The 23,326-nt window shown below is 50.3% G+C and overlaps 1 protein-coding gene across 2 annotated transcripts in view; it reads left to right on the top strand.

Annotated features, from left to right (window-relative positions):
- Positions 1-20,315, top strand: part of PRDM15 (PR/SET domain 15) — an 88,024-nt gene extending 67,709 nt beyond the window's left edge. For both annotated transcript variants that reach the window (XM_077118960.1, XM_077118961.1), the window contains exons 18-24: positions 121-240; positions 6,391-6,522; positions 8,255-8,338; positions 8,823-8,998; positions 13,404-13,484; positions 14,827-15,036; positions 16,134-20,315. In XM_077118960.1, the coding sequence (XP_076975075.1) occupies positions 121-240; positions 6,391-6,522; positions 8,255-8,338; positions 8,823-8,998; positions 13,404-13,484; positions 14,827-15,036; positions 16,134-16,607 (1,277 nt within the window). In that variant the 3' untranslated portion in view covers positions 16,608-20,315. The remainder of the gene's footprint in view (positions 1-120; positions 241-6,390; positions 6,523-8,254; positions 8,339-8,822; positions 8,999-13,403; positions 13,485-14,826; positions 15,037-16,133) is intronic.
- The last annotated feature ends 3,011 nt before the right edge of the window (positions 20,316-23,326 follow it).

Below are 23,326 nucleotides of genomic sequence, written 5' to 3'. Positions count from 1 at the left end.
CAAAGTGCTGGGAGTCCCTGAAAGGGTGGTCGGGAGGAGACTGTGGTTCTGTCCCGGGCAGCACCTTTGCGTGACTGTCCCGGCGGGGACGCGCTGCCTTGACGCTGTGGTTCTTTTCAGGGGTGAAAAGCCACGCCTGCGAGCAGTGTGGGAAATCCTTTGCCCGGAAGGACATGCTCAAGGAGCACATGCGCGTGCATGACAACATCCGCGAGTACCTGTGCGCCGAGTGCGGGAAAGGTGCGTCTGCAGGGGCTGCAGGACTGGGGGAGGAGGACAGGTGCATCTCTGCAGGCGCGGGGGAGGGGGTGGGGGCCTGCAGGTGTGTCCGCACAGGTCCCTGGTTGGGGTGGGCCGTGTGCATACACACGGGCCTCCTGGGGAAAGGGGCACGTGTGCAGGCCTGGGGGGGTGGTTAGGATCAGGTATGTCTGATCTGTCACCCGTGGGGTGGGATCAGGTGTGTCTGCGCGGGCCCTAGGAGGAAGGGCGGCAGGTGTGTGTGTACATCCAGGACAGGCAGGGGTGGTGGAGGGGTGGGCACACCCATGACCCTGGGGAGAGGGCGTGTGTGGCGGGGGGTATGCTTGCCCAGGCACCCCAGCCGTGACCAGCCACAGGCAGATAAACGGACACCAAGACAGTAGTCCAAGACCCTCGGTCCCTCCACCCAGAGCTCACAGAAAGGGCCTTTACCCTAATCTTTACCGGGAAAGATTTTTCTCTAACCAGAAAGTGGCATATCAAATGAGAGGTGTTTGCCAACGCTGTATCCCATGTAGATCCACTGACTTAAATTATGTACTTGGATAAATAAGGAAAACAAGTGAGCTGAATATTGAAATCGAGAATCTAGAAGAAAAATAAAGAAGCCCACAAGGTGAAAGGTGTGGTACATAAAGGCACAAAGAAGTTGTTCTGAAAATGGGAAAGCAGTGGGCCGGGAATTGTTTCAGGTATTAGGTAGTTCTGAGAATCGCTGTGTGGTCCGAGTTTAAGTGCAGAAGCCTTGGAATAGTCGCCCACTGGAGTCAGCTATGTTTCCAAGGCTAATTCACCATGGCCGAGAAGCTGTATTATAATTACATGAGATTAGTTAATAATAATAAATCTGTTACTAGAACATCCCACAACAGTAAGTAAAAATAAGAAAAACAAAATAAAAGATAATCCCTGTCCATGTTAAAATTTCAACCCATTCCTGTTTAAAAAAAGACTTTAAAACCATGGAGTAGCAGGTCTGCCTTGGCTAGTTCAGGGGACTTCCACCTCCGTTGTCCTCATTCAAACAAGGCACGAATCTGGCTCATCTGCTTTGCCATTAGGGTTTTTAATTTTATATTCCATGAATGGTTTTATTTGTTTCCTTTATTTGATTTTTAAAATGAAATAGCCCAATGTGATGAAAACAAAAATGCCCGTAATTCCACTATCTCAATAACCCCTTTTAGCTTTTTTTAAAAAAATAAGGTCACATGTAAAAGGTTGAAAAAACTAACCACAGAATAAAGCATACAATATAGTTTTGCTTTTCCTTCCCCTGAACCCTAGTTCCTCGCTGCAGGGATGAAAAGAGGCAACAGTGTCTTGCCTGTCTTCCAAAATAACTTTCTGGAAGAACCGCATGTAGATTGTTTTATTGAAAAGTAGCACCTGTACCTACCACCACCCCCCAATTTTATTTTGAATAATCCAAATGGCTATATCAGAAGCTAATTTATTCCCACGTCAGATCTCCACATCCCTGCTTCAAAAGAACTGCTGCTAATAGTTTCTCATCAATGTTTCCAGAAATTTCTACATAGACCTCAGTGGTCACATACTGGATTTTGATGGTCCGACACCACTGAGTACCATGTTAATTCTCAGTAGGACACCTGTGCTTCAGGTTGTCCGTCACCAGCCTCTTGCATCCTCCTTGGCTTGCTTTCTGCTGCAGCACCATAAGTTTTCCTGTCCCTGTCACCACTGGCAGACCCCAGCCCTCCTGCCATTGTCCCTTTCCTTTTGACTCTCTCTAAAATGCAAAATTTTTGGAAAGTGAAGTGGACCTGGCTGGTGACATCTTGCTTAGACAAGACACAGATGGAAAGGGTCAGTGGTAGGCTTGTGGCAGGGCCAGCCCTTCTATTGGGCACAAATAGCCAGCTCTCCCAGGGGGCTTGGAGCAGCCAGACCTGCTTCCCTCGGGGGCCCAGGGGCTCAGGGGCTGAGGCCAGGCCTGCATTCAGTTAGATATAGAGAGATTTCTATTCTTGAAGTGTATTAAATATTTAGTTTCCTTATTTCTCTTAGGAATTCTGAATATTTTAAAGAAAATGCTGGTAGCAGTGTCTTGGCTACTGTTTTGGTTTGTAAGCTGCCAGAACACAATATACCAGAAACAGAATGACTTTAAAAAAGGAAATGTATTGCAAGTTTACAGTTCCAAGGCCATGAAAATGTCCAAACTAAGGCATCCAGAAAAAGATACTGTTATAGTTTGCTAGCTGCTGGAACACGATATACCAGAAACCGAATCGCTTTTAAGAGGGGAACTTATTAAGTTGTGAGTTTATAGTTCTAAGGCCATGAAAATGTCCCAATTAAAGCAAATCTATAAAAATGTCCAAATTAAGGCACAACAAGAGGTTACCTCCACTCAAGAAAGGCGGATGAAGTTCAGGGTTTCTCAACTGGAAAGGCACATGGCAAACATGGTGACATCTGTTAGCTTTCTTTCCAGGCGCTTGTTTCAAAATGCATTCACTCCAACACATTTCAGTAACAATACAAATACAATACAAGTTTAAAACCAGTACAAAGTCTCCTCAAGGTTAGTTAATGATCTGTCCTGAGGCAAAATTCTCTAATCTGGACCTGTAAGACTCAGAACAAGTTATTTGCTGCCAACATACAAAGGAGGGCCAGTCATAAATTAAATATCCCCATTTCCATAGGGAGAAATTGAAGGGAAAACGGGGGTCAGTGGGCCTAAGCAGTTTCAAAAACCTGCAGAGCAGACTCCACTAAAGCAGTTTCAAAAATCTTCAGAGCAGACTCCACTAGATTTCTAAGTTTGGGAGTCATTTATCTTTGGGGCTTTAGAAGGTGGCAGTCCCACCCTTTCCAAGGGCCTACCTAGTGGCCCACCTTTCTTGGAATGCAACTTTGGGGGACACTGGGGAGACCAACTTTTTCTCAGCTCCACCCTCTCCAAGCATCTGGGCTGTACCTGGGCTCTCTGCCATCTCCGGGGCAGACACTCAGCCCCTCCATGTGGTGGCAGCCAGGCTCTCCCCAAACCCATGGACTGGGCTGCACCCTCTCCAAGGCCTGAGGCGACATGACTCTTCCACTGCAACCAGGTGGAAGGCCCATTCTCTGCCTTTGGGGCAAACTCACCCTCTCATGTGCTTCGGTGTGGCCACTCTCCTGGCCTGAAGCTTCTTGACTTCAGACCCCAGACTCCTTTGTTTTGCCTTTCAAGACATTTTTCCTTCACTTTTTCCCTTTCCTGAGCCCCCTCCCAGTTGAAATTGGCAGCGGTTCCATCTATACAGTTCTCACAGCATTCTTCCAGTTTTCAGTAACACCCACCTCATTTCTGTCTAGTGCCTCACAAGAGGCATCTCTAGAGTCCACTTTTCTACCAACAGTCTCTTCAAAGCATTTTAGGCTTTCTCTATCGAACTCCACACAACTCTTTCAGAATTTTCCCCTTATCCATTTAAAAAGCCATTCCAACATGTGTGGTATTTGCAAACCCTAGCAGCACCCCACTTCTCTGGTACCAAAATCTGTTCTAGTTTGCTAGCTGCCAGAATGCAAAATACAAGAAATGGAATGGCTTTTAAAAAGGGGAATTTAGTAAGTTGTAAGTTTACAGTTCTAAGGCCATGAAAATGTCCCAATTAAAGCAAGTCTGTAAAAATGTCCAAATTAAGGCACCAGCAAGAGGTTACCTTCACTCGAGAAAGGCTGATGAAAGGGTTTCTCTTTCAGCTGGGAAAGCACATGGCAAACATGGGGACGTGTGCTAGCTTTCTTTCCAGGCTTCTTGTTTCATGAAGTTCTCCCGGGGGTTTTTCCTCCTTCATCTGCAGAGGTCTCTGGCTGTGTGGGCTCTCATGGTTCTCGTGGCTCTCTAAGCGCTCTCCAAAATGTTTCCTCTTTTAAAGGATTCCAGTAAACTAATCAAGACCCATCTGAAATGGGTAGAGTCACATCTCCCTCTAATCAAAGGTTAATACCCACAATTGGATGAGTCACATCTCTGTGTGATAATCTAATCAGTTTTCCAGTATATGGTGCTGAATAGGGATTGAAAGAAACGACTGCCTCCACATGATGGATTAGGATTAAAACATGGCTTTTGTAAGGTACATAATCCTTTCAAACCAGCACAAATGCCTTAACTCCAAAGAAAGGGCTGATGAAGTTTGGGGTTTCTCTCTCAGCTGACTTAAAGGGCTCTAGTAAGCAACCCCACCTTGAATGGGTGGAGACACATCTCCATGGAAACCACCTAATCAAAAGATCCCTCCCACAATTGGTGAATCACATCTCCATGATGAGACTTTTTATTATGGAAGCAAGATAAAGATCCCACTCAGCAGTACTGAATGAGGATTGAAGAACATGGCTTTTCTGGGGTACACAACAGTTTCAAACGGTAGAGCTACCATATATATTTAACAAAATACTGTGTTATCATTTGGCTTTCACATTAGAGTCACCGGTGCATACAAGGAAATGTGACTGTGCATCTGCTTCTATATACTTTGCTTTTTCTCTGCTTAAAAATATATGTTCAGGGTAGTGCGATAGTGGCTCAGTGGCAGAATTCTCACCTGCCATGCCGGAGACCCGGGTTCAGTGCCTGTTCCTGCCCATGCAAAAAAAATTTTTTAATAAAATTAAAAATACATATAAATATATCCAAAATCTTTTCATATCTGAACAAATTTTGCCCTCATTTTTTCTTAGAACCTCATATGATGAGACCCTTTATCCTTTATAGGAAGGTTCCTTGGCCATCTGTTAGCATCACAAACGATGTGGCAGGGACAGCTCACATATCTAACTGTTTTGTAGAAGTTCTAGACCTGGTTGTGGATTTACTGGATACCAGAGAGCCCAGTAGGAGGTGGGGTGGGGGATGGAGACCCTGCGGGAACAGGGTGGCGCCAGCGGTGGGTTTCCCGTGGGGCAGCAGCAAGCGAGGCCATCCAGAAGATACCTTGTTCAAAATCATATCGCATACTGCAGAAACTTGGGGATCATCTTGGCAGGCTGTAGGGAAAACCCCCAGAAGGTTAACGATAGGCTGGGCCCCTTCGAGGTTGGGAAATTCTAAGTATTTTTAAAATATCAGTTCCGCCCCCCACCCCCAAGTAATTTGTAAATGTGATGCAGACAGAATCGAACTCCCAAAAGAGAGAGCTTTAAACTATTCCACCACGTGGTAATTCGTTCTATTCATCAAGTGTTTCTAAGTGGCAAGAATGTCGGGTATTCAAGACGGGGGTCGCCCTTTTGTCCTTGTCTGTGTTTTGTTTTGTTCCTTGTCTGTGTATTACTGTCCTAGCCCCAACAGCAGGGAACTCCTGACCACGGGCGCCTCATTTCAGGGGCCTCAGCTCCCCCTGCCGGCCGCCTGGTGTCAGGTTCCCATGGCCTGATGCAGGCTGGCTTGGGGTGTGGACCTGGGGGCACTGGGGGAGGCTTCCTTTTGTAGAGGGCTTTCCTGGGAACCTGGCCAGGAAGCTGGAACGGGAAGGGGGCTGTCGGCCAGCACAGGGGTTCTGCACTCCCCACCCCACCACCACAGGCAGCAGCGGCAGAGGGCTGGAGGTGCAGAGACGCTGTCTGGCCCCGCTGCATGGCCGGTGGCAAGGTGACATTCTGGGGTGATGGTGAGTTAGCTCGGGGGATGAGCAGGGCAGGTCTCCAAGGTCCTCCTGGGAAGCAGGATGACAGCATTCCCTGGAGGACACGGGCAGGGGGCGTGAGCCTGTCCTCCTCTGGAAGCCCACCTGGCTCACGCCCCCTGTGGAAGGCCGCTTGTCCCAGGGCTGATGGACGAAGTTGGGGAGGCTTTGGTTTCTCTCCACACCTTACAGTTAGCTTTTAGCTAATCGAAAGGCAGAGCGGCCATCAGTGTTACCCCCTCCAGTGCCTTCATGGAATGGCCTCGTTCCCCACCTCGGTTAACCTTGAGGTTATCGAGACCTAAGGGCAGCCAGAGCTGGATCCCAGGCCCCACCAGGTCCCCACGGTGTCGTGCCACCTCCTGTCCACGCCTGCCTGGGCCAGGCCCGCCGCCGTGCTGTCTCTAGTTGAGCGCGTGTGTGTCAGTGCGAGGTCCCCTGGGCCCCGGGGCCTGCTGACCGCCCGCGTGCCCTGCAGGCATGAAGACCAAGCACGCACTGCGCCACCACATGAAGCTGCACAAAGGCATCAAGGAGTACGAGTGCAAGGAGTGCCACCGGCAGTTCGCGCAGAAGGTCAACATGCTCAAGCACTACAAGCGGCACACGGGTGAGTCCATGGGGGCCCTGCCTCCAGATGCACGCGCTGCCCGTGACAGCCAGGAGCTCCTAGTGAAGCGAGCCTCCCGTCAAGAACCTTTCACTGCCTCCATGCCCTTTGCGCATCCAGGAGTCGTGGGTAAGGGGCTCCGGTCCTCACACGGCCTCTGCGTGCCCCGAAACTGCCTCCCTGCACGGGCTCAGCCACACCTGTGAAGTGCGTGCACGTGTGGGGTGTTTGGCCAGGCACCAGTTCTTAAATGTCCTTCCCGTTGACTCAACCATTTTCCCTTAAGGGGCGTGATCAGAGGAGTGTGCCGAGAAGTGTGTGCAGGGCTGTCCAGTATCCCCATCAAGGCACCTGGAGGCTCCTTGAGGCCCATCAGCAGGGCAAGCCGAGCCCTGGCACAGCCGAGAACAGTGCTGCGGGGAGGCAGCTGGCCTGTTTGCCAGCACCCCTTTAGCCCCCCGAGTCCAGCACCCTGGGTGGTCACTCACTCTCACCCACACCGACCCTGCCCCTGTAGGCTTTCTGGGGTCACTTACCTTTCCCCTGACATCTGTCCTTCTGCATGTGAAGGTCTCTTAGGGGTACCCGTCCCAGGGGTTTGTGTACATGGATTCACCTGGAGGCATTATAAAAACACCACTCTTTGGTTCCGTTCCCCAACTTCCTGCATCAGACCTCTTGGGCTGGGCCCAGCCCTTAACGTTTAATCGCCTCACGTTCCTCAGATCACCTTGGGGGCATCGGGCTCCCCCTGTACAATTATGGCCCTGGCTTGGGTTGTCTGTAGACTCCCTTCCCTGCTGACGTCCCCCAGTGTGTGCTTTTCTTTTAGACTCCAGTTAAGCCGCATGACGCTTTTAGCCCTGCCTTCTGAAGGCGATGCGTCCTGTGGGCGCGGCGTGTCAGTGCAGAGGCCATCTTTTGCTCTTGTAACCTGGTTCTGGTTATATTGTCTGCCCCCTCTGGGAAGACTTTCCAATACGTACTCTTACAACTTGTCCAGTTTTCTCTATATCAGTTTAATGTCAGTTAAAAGTTTTCTTAAGAAAAATGAACAAGTGGACAAAACGATGAAGCCACCTGGTCTTGCCTGGGCCTTGCCGGGGGGCTCCTCCTGCTCTGGGGTCTGTACTGCCGGCTCCCAGGTGGCATTTTGGAGCCCTGCTCCGTGGTTGGTGCTGGGTCCCCATTGGTCAGAGCAGGTTCCCTGGAGAGCTGCGTTACCCGCTGCCCCCAGGCTCCCTCGAGGGCTGGCACTGGCTGAGCACCTCACCATCCTGGTGAGAAAGTGAGGGGCACAAGTCCACTGGGCAGCCCACGAGAGCCCTGCCCCGTACACTCACTAGGCCTGCTCCCTGCTTTGACTTGGTCCCCATTTCTCATCCTTGTTTTCCTCTGTCACCGTTTGGCCCAAGAACGCTGCCTGGAGGTTTTTGTGGACTGGAGGAGGGGATAGATGTATGAACACTTTAAATGTCTGTTCTCATTCGTGGATCCCTTGTGCGCAGGTGATTCAGATAAGTCTTCCCACGTCACGCTGTTTTTTAATACCAGATTCCACCATAGAAAATTCCAGTTTTCAAGCCACAGTTGGCCTGTTGAGTTTACTGTCTGCTGTCTGTTGTCTTCTGGCAACTTACCTTCCCCCAGAGACTTGGCAAACACTGACATCTGTCAAGGAAGAGAGAGCTCCTGACGTTCCGCTAAACAGCTATTAATCCTTTCCCTGCAGGGATTAAAGACTTCATGTGCGAGCTCTGCGGGAAGACCTTCAGTGAGAGGAACACCATGGAGACCCACAAGCTCATCCACACAGGTGGCTGGCCCGGGGGGCGGGCGGGAGCAGCTGGCCCCCGTGTGTGGCTTTTTCAGAGTGTCCAGTGCCATTCGGGCCTGATGTCCCCACTGCACACACATCGGGCTGGCCTGATGTTTACACACACACACACACATCGGTCCAGTCTGATATTCCCCCCTTGCTGCCACACTCACATCGGGCTGGCCTGATGTCCCCCTGCCACAGGCACATTGGGCCACCCCAGCCTCCAAGTTCCCTGTCTCAGGTTCTCATGAGCTGAAGACCAGAGCAGTAACCACAGATGGTTCTTCCAGGGGACGTGGGCCCCTCTCTGTGGTTTTTTTGGGCCCAAGGCCCCCCGTTTCTCTGAACACATGACTCACTCAGTGGGTACAAGGGGTATAGTAAAACCGTGGCCTTGCACTTCGTCCGTGGATACAGGGATGCTCCGGCTCACGGCCTGTGCTTGTCTCTCCCTCTCACCCCCTGTGTATGCACAAAGTGGGCAAGCAGTGGACGTGCTCCGTCTGCGACAAGAAGTATGTCACCGAGTACATGCTGCAGAAGCACGTGCAGCTCACGCACGACAAGGTGGAGGCGCAGAGCTGCCAGCTGTGTGGGACCAAGGTTTCCACCAGGGCCTCCATGAGCCGGCACATGCGGCGCAAGCACCCTGAGGTGAGGCCCCCCTATGGGCAGGGCCTGGACCCCTTGGGTGAGCCGGCCACCCTCCTCTCTGCCGCTTCCTGCATGCTCTGCTGCACGGAGAACCCGGGGTCGGTCCCCTGCCATCTCCCCTGCAGCCCCTGGATTCCCTGAGGCCGGACCTGGGTCCTCTCCCCTCCGACCTGCAATGCCTGCCGTGTAGGAGCCTGAGAGCGATGCTGAGAATAGAGCCCCCGGATGGAGTTTTTATTGAAAAGTATACTCTCATTGGAATTATAGCAAGTGGAAGTACAAGCTTGCTGCCTGCAGCCCCCATCCTACCCTTCGCAGGCCTGATCACCTGTGCTGAGTGGGCACCCCACGGTGGGGCAGCCGCCACCAGCTCGGTGTCGAGGGCTGAGCAAGGGACGCGTAGGGAGCAGGCAGCGCTGCTGGGGGCTACAAGGAGCCACCTGGTAAAGTCAGCCCCAGGTGCATTAAATAATTAAATGTACTCTGAAAGGAAGCACATGGGGTAACAAAACTAGCAGGAAATGTAGTTAAACCGTTATCAGCTCGCTCAGAGGAAAAGACTTTCTAAGCAGAAAAGCAATGAAAGAAGTCTCAAATAAAACTAATAGATTTTGCTACAAAAGCATCTAGAACTTCTGTAGATTGAAAAATTAGGTGTTAATAATGGGGTGGTGTGTGGGAATCCTGTATTTTATGCATGATTGCTCTGTAAACCCACAACTTCTCTAGTAGAGAAAAAACATAACCAGAGGACCAGCAGAGAAATATGTGTAAGATAGTAATATCCCTAACAAGGGCACAGCCTGTAAATATTAACAGGTAATGACTGTTCAGCAAGGGAAGCTAAAGAACTGATGTGAACAGACAGAGCATTCCATGACAGAGGAAATCCAGTTGGCTAGCAAGCACACAAAACAGCATTCAGCTGTGCTGCTAGCCACAGGCGTGCCCTTTAGTAGCAGAAAATGTCATTCTTTACCGTTGAATTAGCAGAGATTTTGAGATTCAGTCCAGTCATGCCTGCTGGCGGGTGTGAGCTGAACGCTGTGCGCTGGCACTTTCCCTGGAAGGCAGCGCCACAGAGCCTCCCCAGCAGCTGTAAATAATCACTTGGTGTCCTGTGATGAATTAATGGGAGTTTAGCCATGTATGTTTGACTACGTAAGCATGCCTAAAGAGCATATAAATAAACTCGTGAAATGCTTGCTATAGATATGAAAACAGCGGTATATACTGTGTCCATGCACAACGTTGTTTATTGTGTACATCATACACATGTGATGGGTGAAGAAAGAAAGCCCAGTCTGCCTTAGGTGTAAATCCAGTACCTCCTTCATTAGGGAATGGGAGTGGTGCCTTTTCATTATGGAACATTGCTCTGTGTGCTCATCCTTCCTTCAGGCCTTTCTGGTCCCCCTTTGAGCACTACAGGGAGTTAACCTAGGGAGCAGGGCCCTGCCGCCCTCCCGTCCAGAGACTGTGCCACCCGGGACCCTCCCGCCTGGAGGCCCTGCCGCCCCTGCTGGGGGATGGTACCTGCATAGCCTTACTTTTCCGAGCACAACAAGCTCTCCTTCCTCAGCTTCTGTTTTCCTCTAATGGAAGCTTGTGTTTTCACCTTGAAAAATAAAGTCAGGAGAGCAGCTGCGCCGAGGGTCAGGGCAACAGGATTACGGGGCCCAGAGCCCACCCTGCGGACTCACCCGTGGCCCCTGAAGGTTCCATCTCCAGGGTGTCTATGTTGCTGTGGTCATCCGTGGGCTTGTGTAGCTAAATGTATCAACGGAGAGTGTATAAGTCTGTTTCTGCAGATTGAGGGTTTGTGATGTACTTTGCAGCTGGGGAGCCAGTGCTTTGCTCATAAAGAGGCCTTGGCAAACAGTTTTGTTTGTGGACATTAAGGAAAACACAGTACATTTCCTTCACTCCTATTTTCTGGTGCTTCAGGGTAGCATCCTGTAGGGTTTGTTTATTCTTGGCATACGTGACAGGGCTACATGCCTTATTTTGGGCATGAGTAAATATTACATTAAAAAACTAAAAACATATGAAATACATTTCACTTACAGTTATATCTTCTAAGAAGAGTAAAGCAAATGCTTCTGTGCCTCATCATCTCTGGCATCAGTTTCCACATGGTGTGACTAGAATATGATGTTGTTGATGGTGACAGTAACGGTGGTGGAGGTGATGGTGGTGGAGGTAGTGAGAGTGATGGAGGTGATAGTAGTGGTGGAAGTGGTCACAAATGTGAAGATGAAGGAGGTGATGATAGTGAAGGTAATAATGGTGATGGTCGTGGAGGAGGTGATGGTGGTGGAGGAGATGGTGGTGATGTGGTGATGGTGGCGGAAGAGGTGATGGTGGTGGAGGTGATGGTGGTGGAGGAGGTGATGGTGGTGGAGGAGGTGGTGGTGATGGTGGTGGAGGAGGTGGTGGTGATGGTGGTGGAGGAGGTGATGGTGGTGGAGGAGATGGTGGTGATGTGGTGATGGTGGTGATGTGGTGATGGTGGTGATGTGGTGATGGTGGTGGAAGAGGGATGGTGATGGTGGTGGAGGTGGTGGTGGTGGAGATGGTGGTGGAGGAGGTGGTGGTGATGGTGGTGGAGGAGATGGTGATGGTGATGATGGTGGTGGAAGAGGTGATGGTGGTAGAGGAGGTGGTGGTGATGGTGGCGGAGGAGGTGATGGTGGTGGAGGAGGTGGTGGTGATGGTGGTGGAGGAGGTGATGGTGGTGGAGGAGGTGATGGTGGTGGAGGAGGTGGTGGTGATGGTGGTAGAGAAGGTGATGGTGGTGGTGATGTGATGGTGGTGGAGGAGGAGGTGGTGGTGATGGTGGTGGAGAAGGTGATGGTGGTGGAGGAGGTGATGGTAGTGGTGATGGTGGTGATGGTGGTAGAGAGTGCATCCCCAGGCGTCCGGCAGCTTTGCTCAGAGCCCTTTGGAAATGTTATAGTGTAGATCGGCCTAATGTTGGTAGAAGAATTACACTTGGGTCTTCAAGTGCCACACACTGAACACAGCACTATGTTAAAGCACACAGGCTTTCCAAGAAGGACATAAGTCCAAAGATGAAATCTTTTGTCTGTCTTAAATAAGTCATGTTCATAGTGTATAGTTTACAATTTTCCATTTTTATTTTCTTTATTTGAGCCAAAATTTAAAATGCTTATGAAGACATCTGGATGAAGAATGCTTACAGACTTTTATAGTTTTCCCACAGCTGATTCAACTCACATTTTTGTTTTAATTCATCTCCCTTTTGTTAGGCCTCGCCAGAGTATTCAGTTCTCTTCCGCACTTACGTTTCGTTGTCTTACTGCCTTAGTTCGCCCACCTGCTAGGACAAATGCCACACGGTGGGTTGGCTGAACCACAGGAATCTCTTGGCTTGTGGTTTTGAGGCTAGAAGAAGTTCAAAATAAAGTTACGGGCAAGGCTGGCTTTCTCCTGGAGCCTGCAGCATTCAGGTGCTGCTGCAGTGGTCCTTGGGCTTCCTGCCTGGCATCTCTGCCACCCGTCACATGGCCGTGTTCTCTCCGTTTGTCTGCTCTTTTAGACTTCCACGAACATCCAGCTTCTGGCTTCTGGTTTTTTCTCTTTATAAGGCCCCCAGTCGTCTAGATTAAGACCAGCCTCATTCAGTTGGGCCACACCTTAACTAAAAATAATGTCTTCAGGAGGTCCTATTTGCAGTGTGTACCCACCCACAGGAATGCCAGTTAAGATTAAAAACCTGTTCAAATCAGGGTGCTTTATCCAGTCTGCCACACTTATTATTTCATTAAGTAATCACGGCATAGGCAGGTGTGCGAATGGTTGTCGTCACCTCTTGGTTGGGATGGCCATGACCTGGTGGGGGGGGGCCTATGGTAGCGAGAGCCCCCCCATGCTAAGGGCCCCCTCAGTGCGGCTTATGGGGGAAGGCAGTGGTCAGTTCATCCCAAAACTGACTGAAGGGAAGTATCTGGATATGTGTGACGTTGAAAATAAAATATTTAAGGTACAAAGGCATCATCTTTGTTGATTTCCTTGTTTTAACTGATTTCTCATAGTCAGTAAGAAGATGCAGCATGCTTACTGTACTGTCCCTTACCCTGCTTTGTGATTGGTTTGAAATAAGAGAAGATTCACTGAAAATTCACATCCTGAAAGTGCATTGGTATGGAACACAAAAAGAGGGAAACAGAGCCTCTCCTCTTGGAGGGTCATATACCTGAGTGAGCACAGTGACAGGTGCAGGTGATGGGTGCAGGTGGATAAGAGCACTGCAGACCCTGGATGTAAAGAGAAAGGGCTTAGGGAAGGGCAAGCCTGGAAACAAGGCAGTCCTGCGCAGGGAAGGGTTGGAAACACCGGGGGACGGACTTGCGGCAGTAACCCGGGCCTGTGCTCACCTCAGGTCCTTGCCGTGAGGATTGATGACCTGGACCACCTCCCAGAGACTACCACCATCGACGCCTCCTCCATTGGCATCGTTCAGGTGAGCAGCTGCAGCCAGGGCCATGGCACGTGACACGAAAGCTTCTAGATGCACAGGTGCCTGCCACGTTGGAGCAGAGGGCTGAGGCTGCCCCTGGGGTCACACCCAGCATGTCCCTGTCCCCTTCACTCTGCTTCTCGGGTGACCTGCTCCCAGGAAGGAGCCTTTTCAACTGTCTCCTCATTTTGTAAAGTCTCTGTGACTTGGGTTTTTTGAATACTGGCGTTGTTCACTTGGGTAAGTAGATGGTTTCCAGAAAGTTTAGCATAATGAAATTGTTGAGAGCAAAAATTTGAATGTTTTAGATTAACCTAACATTTACATTTAGTCACTGCCTTTGGGGAAAAGTTTATCATGTAAACACTCAGTTATTTCAGAATTCTGTCTTATTTTTTTAATTTTCGTATTGTGGTAACATACATACAATGAAATTTCCCATTTTAACCACCTCTAAGCATAAAACCCAGTCTTGTAATTCCATTCACTGCATGGTGCTACCATTACCACCACCCGTTCCCAACCTTTTTCCACCACCCCAGTTCTGTGTGGCACAGACACTGTGCTGGCAGCGCAGTGCGCAGGGCTGCGTCCCAGCGGCAGCTGTGTGGGGTGCCATGGGCACCCTGGCCGGCCTCTCCCGCATCCCAGAAGCCCACGGGCCCTCTCTCACCTGTGTTCTCCAGGAACGAGTTCCACAGGGACGTTCCACGGTGCCCATGCCCCAGCCGGCCTCCCGCTGGGTGGGACCCTGTGACAAGGGATCACAGGGCCCTGGGGGCACAGTGGGTAACGGGGACAGCCTTCCCAGCACCACCGCCACCTGTGCCCTCAGTGTGGCCTCAGAAGACACTGGGTGGGGTGCCAGTGGCGTGGGGTGTCCCTGGACCGATGCCCTCCCAGGCACGGGCCTGCGGCTCAGCCCTCCTCTGTGCTTCCAGAAGCAGTGGGGCGGCCAGGCCTTGTGGCCGTCCCCCATTTTGACTCCAGGTTTTCTCCCTTGAATTTGTCTCAGCCTGAGTGCAAGAACTCCGGGCTGAAACGTTCCTGCAGCAGCCCAAACAAGTCGTTTTTAAAGAGGCTCCTTCCCGTGCCCAGGTGGCTGGTCTTGATGGGATTATTACATGATTGCCTTCACTTTTATTTTTAACTGAAACAAGGGAGTGGGTTCCTGGTTTTTAGGCTCGTGGGTAGGCACCCAGGCACCCTCCCTTCTCCCCCAGCGGGTCCACAGCCGAGCGCTTCCTGCTGACCCAGGGGACCCGCGGTCGGTGCGGGGACTGTCCGGCCACAAAGGGGACTTGACCACTGACCTTGTGGGTTGCTGAAACCTCCTGTCCCGCAGCCGGAACTGACCCTGGAACAGGAAGATTTGGCCGAAGGGAAGCACGTGAAAGCCGCCAAGCGCTCACACAAGAGAAAGCAGAAGCCGGAGGAGGAGGCGGGCGCGCCGGCCCCCGAGAGCGCCGCGTTCAGCGAGTACTCGGAGAAGGAGGCCGAGTTCCCGGGCGGCGCCGGCGACGAGACCAGCTCTGCCGTGCAGAGCATCCAGCAGGTCTGCGCCCGGCTGGGGCTTCCACGGGAGGCGCTTCCCAGGCCTTAGGGCGTGAGGCTGCGCACCTGGCCGGGGCTTCCATGGGAGGCGCTTCCCAGGACTTAGGGCGTGAGGCTGCGCGCCCGGGGCTCCGGGCTTCCACTGGAGGCGCTTCCCAGGCCTTAGGGCATGAGGCTGCGCCACTGGGGCCCCCTTTGTGTTGAGCGTCATGGCCGCGTGGGCTTCCTGCAGCTGCGGGCCGCAAGGATTGTGCCCTTTCCCACATCAGCCTTGCTCCACATGAGCACTCCAGGGTCTTGGCCATCAGTCCCCTGCCCTTGCTGACAGCACAGCATGGCGCGGTAGCCTGCTAAGGGGAGCCTCTCCCCTGCATAAGGAGTGGGGTGCTTTCCATTTAGGGGCGATTTCAGATGGCCTTGCTTAGTACACACCTTTATCGTGGAAGACCACCAGCCAGAGAGCGCAGGACCCCACAAACCAGAGCAGGGCCCAGAGGGTGCAGTGGGCAAAGGGTGGGTGGGGCCAGGAGGCTGGTCTTGCCTCTTTAAATGGAATCTGTCTGTTTGCTCAACTTCCCTCACTTTCAGTTTTGAGGCCCCCAGGTTTTTAATCCGTGCCCAATACCATGCACCTCTCTTTTTTCGGAGAAGGTCATCCTGCTTGCATAAACTTGTTGCGTCAATGTGGCCATTTGTCTCTATCCACGAGAAAGAACGCCACCAGTGCTATGATTGTATCTCCTGCCCCTTTGTAGCCTTCTTGTCAGGATTTTCATTTAAAAACAGCGAGGGTATATTGAGCAGTGAATAGATGATAGCAAATTTGCTTTCAGTCTTTTCATTGCTGCCTTTCTCTCATTTTCCTAATCGATGAAATTCATTCATTTCTCTCTCGTCTTTAGGGTCATGTTTGTATCTTTTGCTAGGATTATTTTCCTGGGACACACCCCCCTGGGTTAGTCTTTGGCCCAGGGCGCCTGCTTCTTTCCTCTGGGCATGCGCCTGGGCCTCCGTCCGGACGGGCAGCTGGGGAGGATGCTTGGGTTGTTGATTTTGCCCAGCCCACTGACCCTCTCCCTCCATGTGTGCCTCTTCCAGGTGGTGGTGACTCTGGGTGACCCCAGTGTCACTACGCCCTCAAGCTCGGTTGGCCTGACCAACATCACCGTGACCCCCATCACCACTGCAGCTGGGACTCAGTTTACCAATCTCCAGCCGGTGGCAGTCGGCCACCTCGCCACCCCGGAACGCCAACTGCAGCTGGACAACTCGATCCTGACTGTGACGTTTGACACCGTCAGCGGCTCCGCCATGCTGCACAACCGCCAGAACGACATCCAGCTGCACCCCCAGGCGGAAGCCACCACCCCGCAGTCTGTGGCGCACTTCATCAACCTGACCACACTGGTCAACTCCATCACGCCCCTGGGCAGCCAGCTCAGCGAACAGCACCCACTCACGTGGCGTGCCGCACCCCAGACGGACGTGCTGCCACCCCCCGCGCCCCAGGCCCCGCAGGCGGCCCAGCCCCAGGTCCCGGCCGAGCCCCAGCAACAGATGTACAGCTACTGAGGCGCGTTGCTGAGAGCCTGGAGCAGAAATGCAGAGAGGGGGTTCGGGATTTTGGGGATTTGATGCTGGCTACCAGACAAAGAGAAAGATTCATACATTGCGATATAAGTAAAGGTTGACTTAGCGTTTGCAGAGTTATCCCCAGATCTACCAGCAACTGTCACTGCCGGTCAGCTGAGCTCAAGAAGGGACCCCTGGCAGGCAGGAATTAATGAGGCTGTGCCATCCCCAAGGTCGTGGGTCCTGAGCAGGGAACATGTCCCCAGCCTCCTGTGTATAACCTTGTTTGCTTGATGGATCAACACGGGGTTTGGAGAAATGAAACATAAAGAGAAGCAGGATCGCAGGAGGCAAGTGGTATGTTGTCAGCAACCCAAACAATTCATTTTGTTTCTCCCTTTTAGAGTCAGTGATTGTATTGAAAAACAGACGGTATTCACAGGGCAACATGTAGCAGTGAGAGTTTGTGCCTCACTTCGGGACTTTTTTAGTAAGTGAGCAGACAGGAGAGCATTCACTCTCATCTTGGAAATTGGAGCTGAGCTGAGTTTGCAGTGCAGTCACGGACTCGAGCCTCGGGCGAGCATGGTGACAGTGCAGTGCTGCCCTCCGGCCCGTGGGTTCGGTGCGGCCGTGGGGCCACGCGTGGTTCCGGGATCCGCGCCAGAGGAGGGAGAGAACCAGCAGTCAGTTTGTAGCACAGCTTCTCGTGATTGTTTTAACTTTATGTCAGGTATACGTTATATATTCCAGACTATCATGGCCAATGTTGTTTTTTTATTTGATTTTAACATAGTAAAGTCACTTGCACTGTAGGACCAGCGGTCCATGCCCACTTTTCCACACCTGCCCACATGCCAAGAAACAGTGCAAGCAACAAGTGCATCCTCCCGCCATCACTTCTGGTGGCTCCTTTGGAGTTATCTCAGGATTCTCTGCCATCCAAATATATTTATTATGGCTGAAGGTCGGCCAAAATCCACGGAAAGAAAGAAGAGGGAAGAAATTGGTGTTTTCTTTCTGTTTAAACTTTTATCTTTAATCCCAAAGGTTGATGTATTTTGAGACCAATTTTCTATAAAAATCTTGAATGAGTCTGGTGTTTTACGGTGGAAAAATATAGGTATTTCTGAAACTCAAAGATACTGCAATTGCCTGCCAGGTACTCGTGAAAGCAGAAGAGGCCGGGGCGGTCATAGATGCGTGAAATGAGCCGAGTCAGTGCCTGGCTGGGGGCAGTGGCTCTGCCTGCCCTGGACACACGCTTCCATACATGTGCCCAGGCAGGAGGTATGGGCCAGGCTCACTGACCTGCCTCCCACCACGGAGCCCAAGCAAGCCACGGGGGGAGGAGGCTCAGTGTACACTCCTGGTACTCCTTAGAGCCACCCAAAATGAAATGACAGACTCACCTTCAGGTGTCCCAGTCACTCTTCGTCTCAGGAGACAAAGAGCCCGACTCTGGGGAGTGTTGTGAAAACGTGCTGATGGTGAGCCAGGAGTGGATACAGGAGCCCGAGCCTCTGCTGTTGCTGAGAAGCCAGAGGATGGCTTGTCATTAAAAGGCAAATATCTGAGCACCTGCCAGCATTCCAAGTGTTCAGACATTGAGGCGAGGGCTAGAACTTGTTTCGTGCAGTCCCTGCCTTCAGGAGAGAAACAACAGCTACTCAGCCCGGCCGCAGGAGGCTGCCGAGTCCACCTAATTCCCACACACGTGCTCACTTTCCCACACTCCCCCTCCCACCTCTGGTTGAGTTAGTAGTGGGAGATGTTTGACCTTTTAATTTATGCTAATTATTTTTACATTATTTATGTATATAATGCACTGCTTTATACATAACTGTTTCATCAAATGAGATTGGGCTAGGGGTGATATGTTTTCTAAAATACTGTCTCTATTCTCCAAATGGTCCAGGTATCTATGGAATCAGAAAGAACTCCAAGGTTCCTAAGATATATATTTTTTGAATCACAGATGATTTCTTTTTGCGTTTGCAGAATCTAAAGGGCCAACAACCTAGTAGAGAACACAAACAGGCCGTGAGCTCGTGACCACACATCCGCGGGCACTTTGTCTTTTATTCTCTTCCCTATGAAATAAAGGCCTTTAAATCACAATTGTATATTTTTACAGAAGGTGTTTTGTGCCTAGAGTCAGAACGCATCACGCGTTTCTAAGGAACCTAATTTGGATCATGTGGCCCTGCTGCGCCCTTGGTTATCTCACTACTCAGACCCGTCACACATCTTGGTGTAACAAGTGGGGGCCCCAGATGAAAATCAGACTTAGTCCCAAGCTGTCAGTAGACCTATTTGGTCTTAATCGGGCCACTATTGGAGACCAAGTAGGTCCCTATTGTCTTAAAACTATTGCTGTGAACTTGCATATAAGGAACTGGATGGCAAAAAAAAAGTACTTTTCAGCCAAAAGAGTCATGGAGGTGGATTGTCCGCATATGTGTCATCATTGATTGACAGAAAGTTTTGACTTTTGTAACTGCTCCGAGCTGTGCAGATGCTATCCCACCAAGGAACAAGTTCAATTATCGTGGCCCCCACGTTCTGTGGATCCATCTTGGTTGTGAATGAAGGAGTCATGGGGTTCATTTGTTTGCCGATGGACTTGCAAAGTTGTGCACACCTTTTCATTGGATGGTGTGGATCTTGCAGAGATGGGCAGCAGGCCACGATGGCCTGCAGGGGTTGCGGGCGGTGGGTTGAGGAGGGTGACGGAGCCTCCCAAAAGGCTCTGGTGTGTCGTGCATCCTCAGGAAAATGCTCCGTGTCAAGTGCCACCTGACAGTCCCCCACAGTCAAGCCCCCAGAGGAGCTGGGTGTGGGGCATGCTCTTGTGCTGTCCATCTGTCCCCGTCACGGCCCCCTCCCGGGGCAGCCCGGGGCTCCCATCGGATTTTGAAAGACTGTTGTGAGAAGTTATGTATCACGTGCCACGTCAGTTTGTATAATGATCAATAAAAGGTGCTGTGACCTGTGTTTTTAATTGCTGGCCTTTGGATCAAACTTCCAGTTCCAGAAAGCTGAAGTCCTTGCTGGTGTGTTTTGGAAGCAGTTATAATCCCTGCTCTCAGCTATGTCTTGACTTCTCTCCAGTCCAGAACCCATAAAATGTCTACACTATGTAGAATGTGCTTTCAGAGGGGTAAAAAAAAGAAAAGAAAAAAGATAACACATGGTGCATTTAGCATTTTAGGCAAAGTTTAGGTCAAGAGGAATGAGCCAAAAAGATAAAAAGGTCAGTAGTAGAGAGAGGGGGATTCTTAAGACATTTCTTTGAGCAAAGTGGTCAGGAGGACCCCTTACTTTATTGATAAAATATTAAATAATATATTCTGATTTGTATAGTTACGAAGCATCTGAAATATCTGGTCTTCTAAGGATTTGAGCTGTGACAAACATGCCTTAGATGGTTTAGTCATATTTTAGATAGCACTGATACAGCAAATTGTCCTGCCAGTAAATAGAATTCACTCATTGAGCTAATATGCCACGAACTGTACGCCCCTTCCAGCCAGTGCGGGAGCTAGGGGGTTCTACTTTGCACACAAAGGCAAGCTTTCAAAACCCCTCAAAGGAAGGCATGGGGGTGATGGTTATTAATTTAAACATTTGATTCATCAATACCCTTGTGTTTCTTCCTGGAGTTAAAATTACCACCTAACAATTTGCTCTGCCACCAGCCGTGTGGTGTGATGAGGAACTAATAGATTTATAATCTGTAAATATGGTCTCTAAACACACATTAAAAACTCCGATATAAAAGGAGAAAATAACTGGGCCACTGGCTGCTTCCTTGCTTCAGTGTTTATGTCTGGCTTGAATGCATCAGCTTCTGAAAGGGATCCCAGCTCTAGAATGACAGAGATGAAAGACCGTGCTTGGGGGGTGGGACATAAGTAGAATTATGCAAAAGTGGCCCTGGGTTAACAGGACCAAGAGCTAGCTGAGGTCACCCCCTCCTGCCTTTCCCCCCTTTCCCGCGGAGTTGGCTTCCTTCCTTAGTTAAGTCCTGGTGCAGACAGACTGCTGGTGATGCCTGAAAGCGTGGTATTCCACATCCAGACTGCCTTGGACCCAAGCAGTCCATTTCCCCCTTACTGCCGTTTGCCTTCTCACACTAGTCCTCCAGAGAGGGAGACCCTTCGTTGAAACATAAACCTGCTCATAAGTCTTCACCAAGGGCCCTGCCCAGCACTCCTGTGAAAAGGGACGACAGAGCACCGTGACTTCCCTCCTACAGAATCTGCTCTTGTAAGAATTACCTTCACCCAGTAAAGCCTCTTCCTCACAGCGCAGTATCCAGTTCATCCTGAACTCTGAGCATGACCCAGCTTGCTTGTCAATCTGGAACCTGGCCTGAGCTCCACAGCTTCTCCTCCCCTGACATTTAGCCATAAAATGTGATATCAAGGAAATAAAGAGAGGGAATGGCCTCTTAGATGACAGGAACAAGCCTCTAGAAATCCAAGCATCACACCTGTGTACTCAGGGTATCTGGGTCAAGGGCGCTGCTAGCTGGGAAGTACAGCCATAGAGTCGTATGTCAAGTTTGTAGGTGCCCATCGTTTGTTGAATTAAGCATACTAATCCATCACCTGGATGTCTGTCTCCACATGCCCAAGTTATAGAATTCATGACCTTCCCCCAACCCTACACCCGGCTCTCCCCTGCTGTCCCCAGTCACAGCAAACAGCCCCATCATTCAGAATTCACTCCACCTGAAAACCCCGCAGTCACCCAGGCACATCTCTGCTTCCCGCATTTACAACCCCAATATTTTTTAATCTGTCCAGGTTTCACCATCACCAACACCAACACCCTACTCCAAGTTTCCAGCTGACATCAGCCCCTAAGCAGCGGCTCTGCATGTCCCCCGGGAGGCTGTGCTCCATGCTGTGGCCGGATGTGCCTTTTGAAGATGTGCATCTGATGGGTCACCCACAATCCAATGTAAGTGCTCTCTGGACAGCTCAGAATCCTTTCTGTGGTCTCAAGCCTGCAGGGTCCTGATCCTGATTCTCCCCCACCCAGCCCCCTCTCTCACCACCCTCTCCACCCCGCAGGGCCTTTGCACATGCTCTTCTCCCTGACCAGAACCCTCGCCCCCTGCCCCTTCATCGGGCTATCCCTCCTCGTCCAGCAGATTCCACTTCAAACACCACTTCCTCAAAAGGGCCTCTCTTCATTGATGGTGCCGCAACAAACAACCCTAAGATATGAATGGCTTAAAACAACAAATATTTCTTTCTCACTTGAGCTGTTTGACAGCTGGAGGCTCAATCATTACAGCTGCTCAGAGAACAGCCCTCCTTGGACTGGTTTGATGGCTGTACTAGAGGGAAAGGCGTGTAGGGGAGTCACACGCACGATCAAATTCTCTGAGCACATCCAAGATGGAATAATAGTGGCCAGACTTACCCTTCTCCCTGACATCCGTGTGTGTGTGTGTATGTGTGTGTGTATCTACATGTGATACATATTACAAATATATGAAACTTTGATATTGATGAAAGACAAAATATTTGCACCAAGGACATTTATGACATTGGCCACCAGGGGTGAAGACCAGTGACCCCTGATGGATGAGAAACGACGGAGCCCAATCATTGCCCCAGCCCCCTGTCTGGCCACAATGCAGAGAGAGGGAACCAAGGCAGGGCCCTGCGGCTCTCCAAGTTCATGAGACAAATCTGGGAGGCCAGGGAGTCAAGGAAGCCAGAGTTTTCAAGCTAGAATAGCAGAGAAAAAACCAGAAAACCCAAGGCCAGTGGTGCTCTGCTTGAGGACTGATGGAGCAGGCATGAGTGGAAACTACTTAGGCCAGGGAAGGAACCGAATAAAAAGGATTGATTTTCTAACCTGCATGAATAGGTGAATTCCTCTGCCCACCCGCACCCCCCAAAGCAGAGTGAAAAAAAAATAAAAAACAGATTAGGGAGCATTGGACAGAGGACTCAGAAGCATTTTGCCTGAGTGAAATTAGCCCAAGACTAAACACAGCTCTGGTATCACCTAACAAAGCTTAAAAGCTTTTCCAAGATACTTAACTGCACCCCAGATCAAAACTCAAGAATATTTCTAGGAATATGAAAACCCCCAGCAAGGTAAGAGTCCCAGCAGTGTCCAATCACAATTATCAGGCATGCAAAGAATAGGAAAATGGGGTCCTTGATATGGAAAAAGATTATGCAATCTTTTTTTTTTAAGATTATGTAATTTAACCAAATCAGAGATGATAGAATAGTAGACAAGGATATTTGAGGTGTTAGGACTGTCTTCCATATGTTCAAGGAGCTGTAGGAAAGGTTAAACACGTCAGCAGCGTGGAGGTTATAAAAAAACAAAAACAAATTGAGCTTCTAGAGATGAGAACTACAATGAGGAGATGAAAAAAGATGCGGTACAGGATTGAATAACAGCAGGTCAGACTTGAGGAAGAAAAGGTCTGTGCGCTTACAGGCATAGCAATAGAAATGATCTGAAATGAAACCGAAAAAAATGACTGGAGAGAAAAGAACAGAGTATCAGCGAACTGTGGGGCAACTCCACTGAGCCCAGCATAGGCATTATTAGGGCTCTTCAAGGCGGGGGGGGGGATGGAACAACGTGAAGAAATAATGACTGAGAATTTTTCCGAATTTGATAATAATATCAACCAAATCAATAATAACGTTAAACTTAAGAACCTTTTAACGCCC

This window comes from Tamandua tetradactyla, chromosome 10 (genome assembly GCF_023851605.1).
Source record: "Tamandua tetradactyla isolate mTamTet1 chromosome 10, mTamTet1.pri, whole genome shotgun sequence".
NCBI classification, from domain to species: domain Eukaryota; kingdom Metazoa; phylum Chordata; class Mammalia; order Pilosa; family Myrmecophagidae; genus Tamandua; species Tamandua tetradactyla.
Note: the sequence above shows the minus strand (reverse complement) of the source record. Positions and strands in the feature narration are given on the sequence as shown.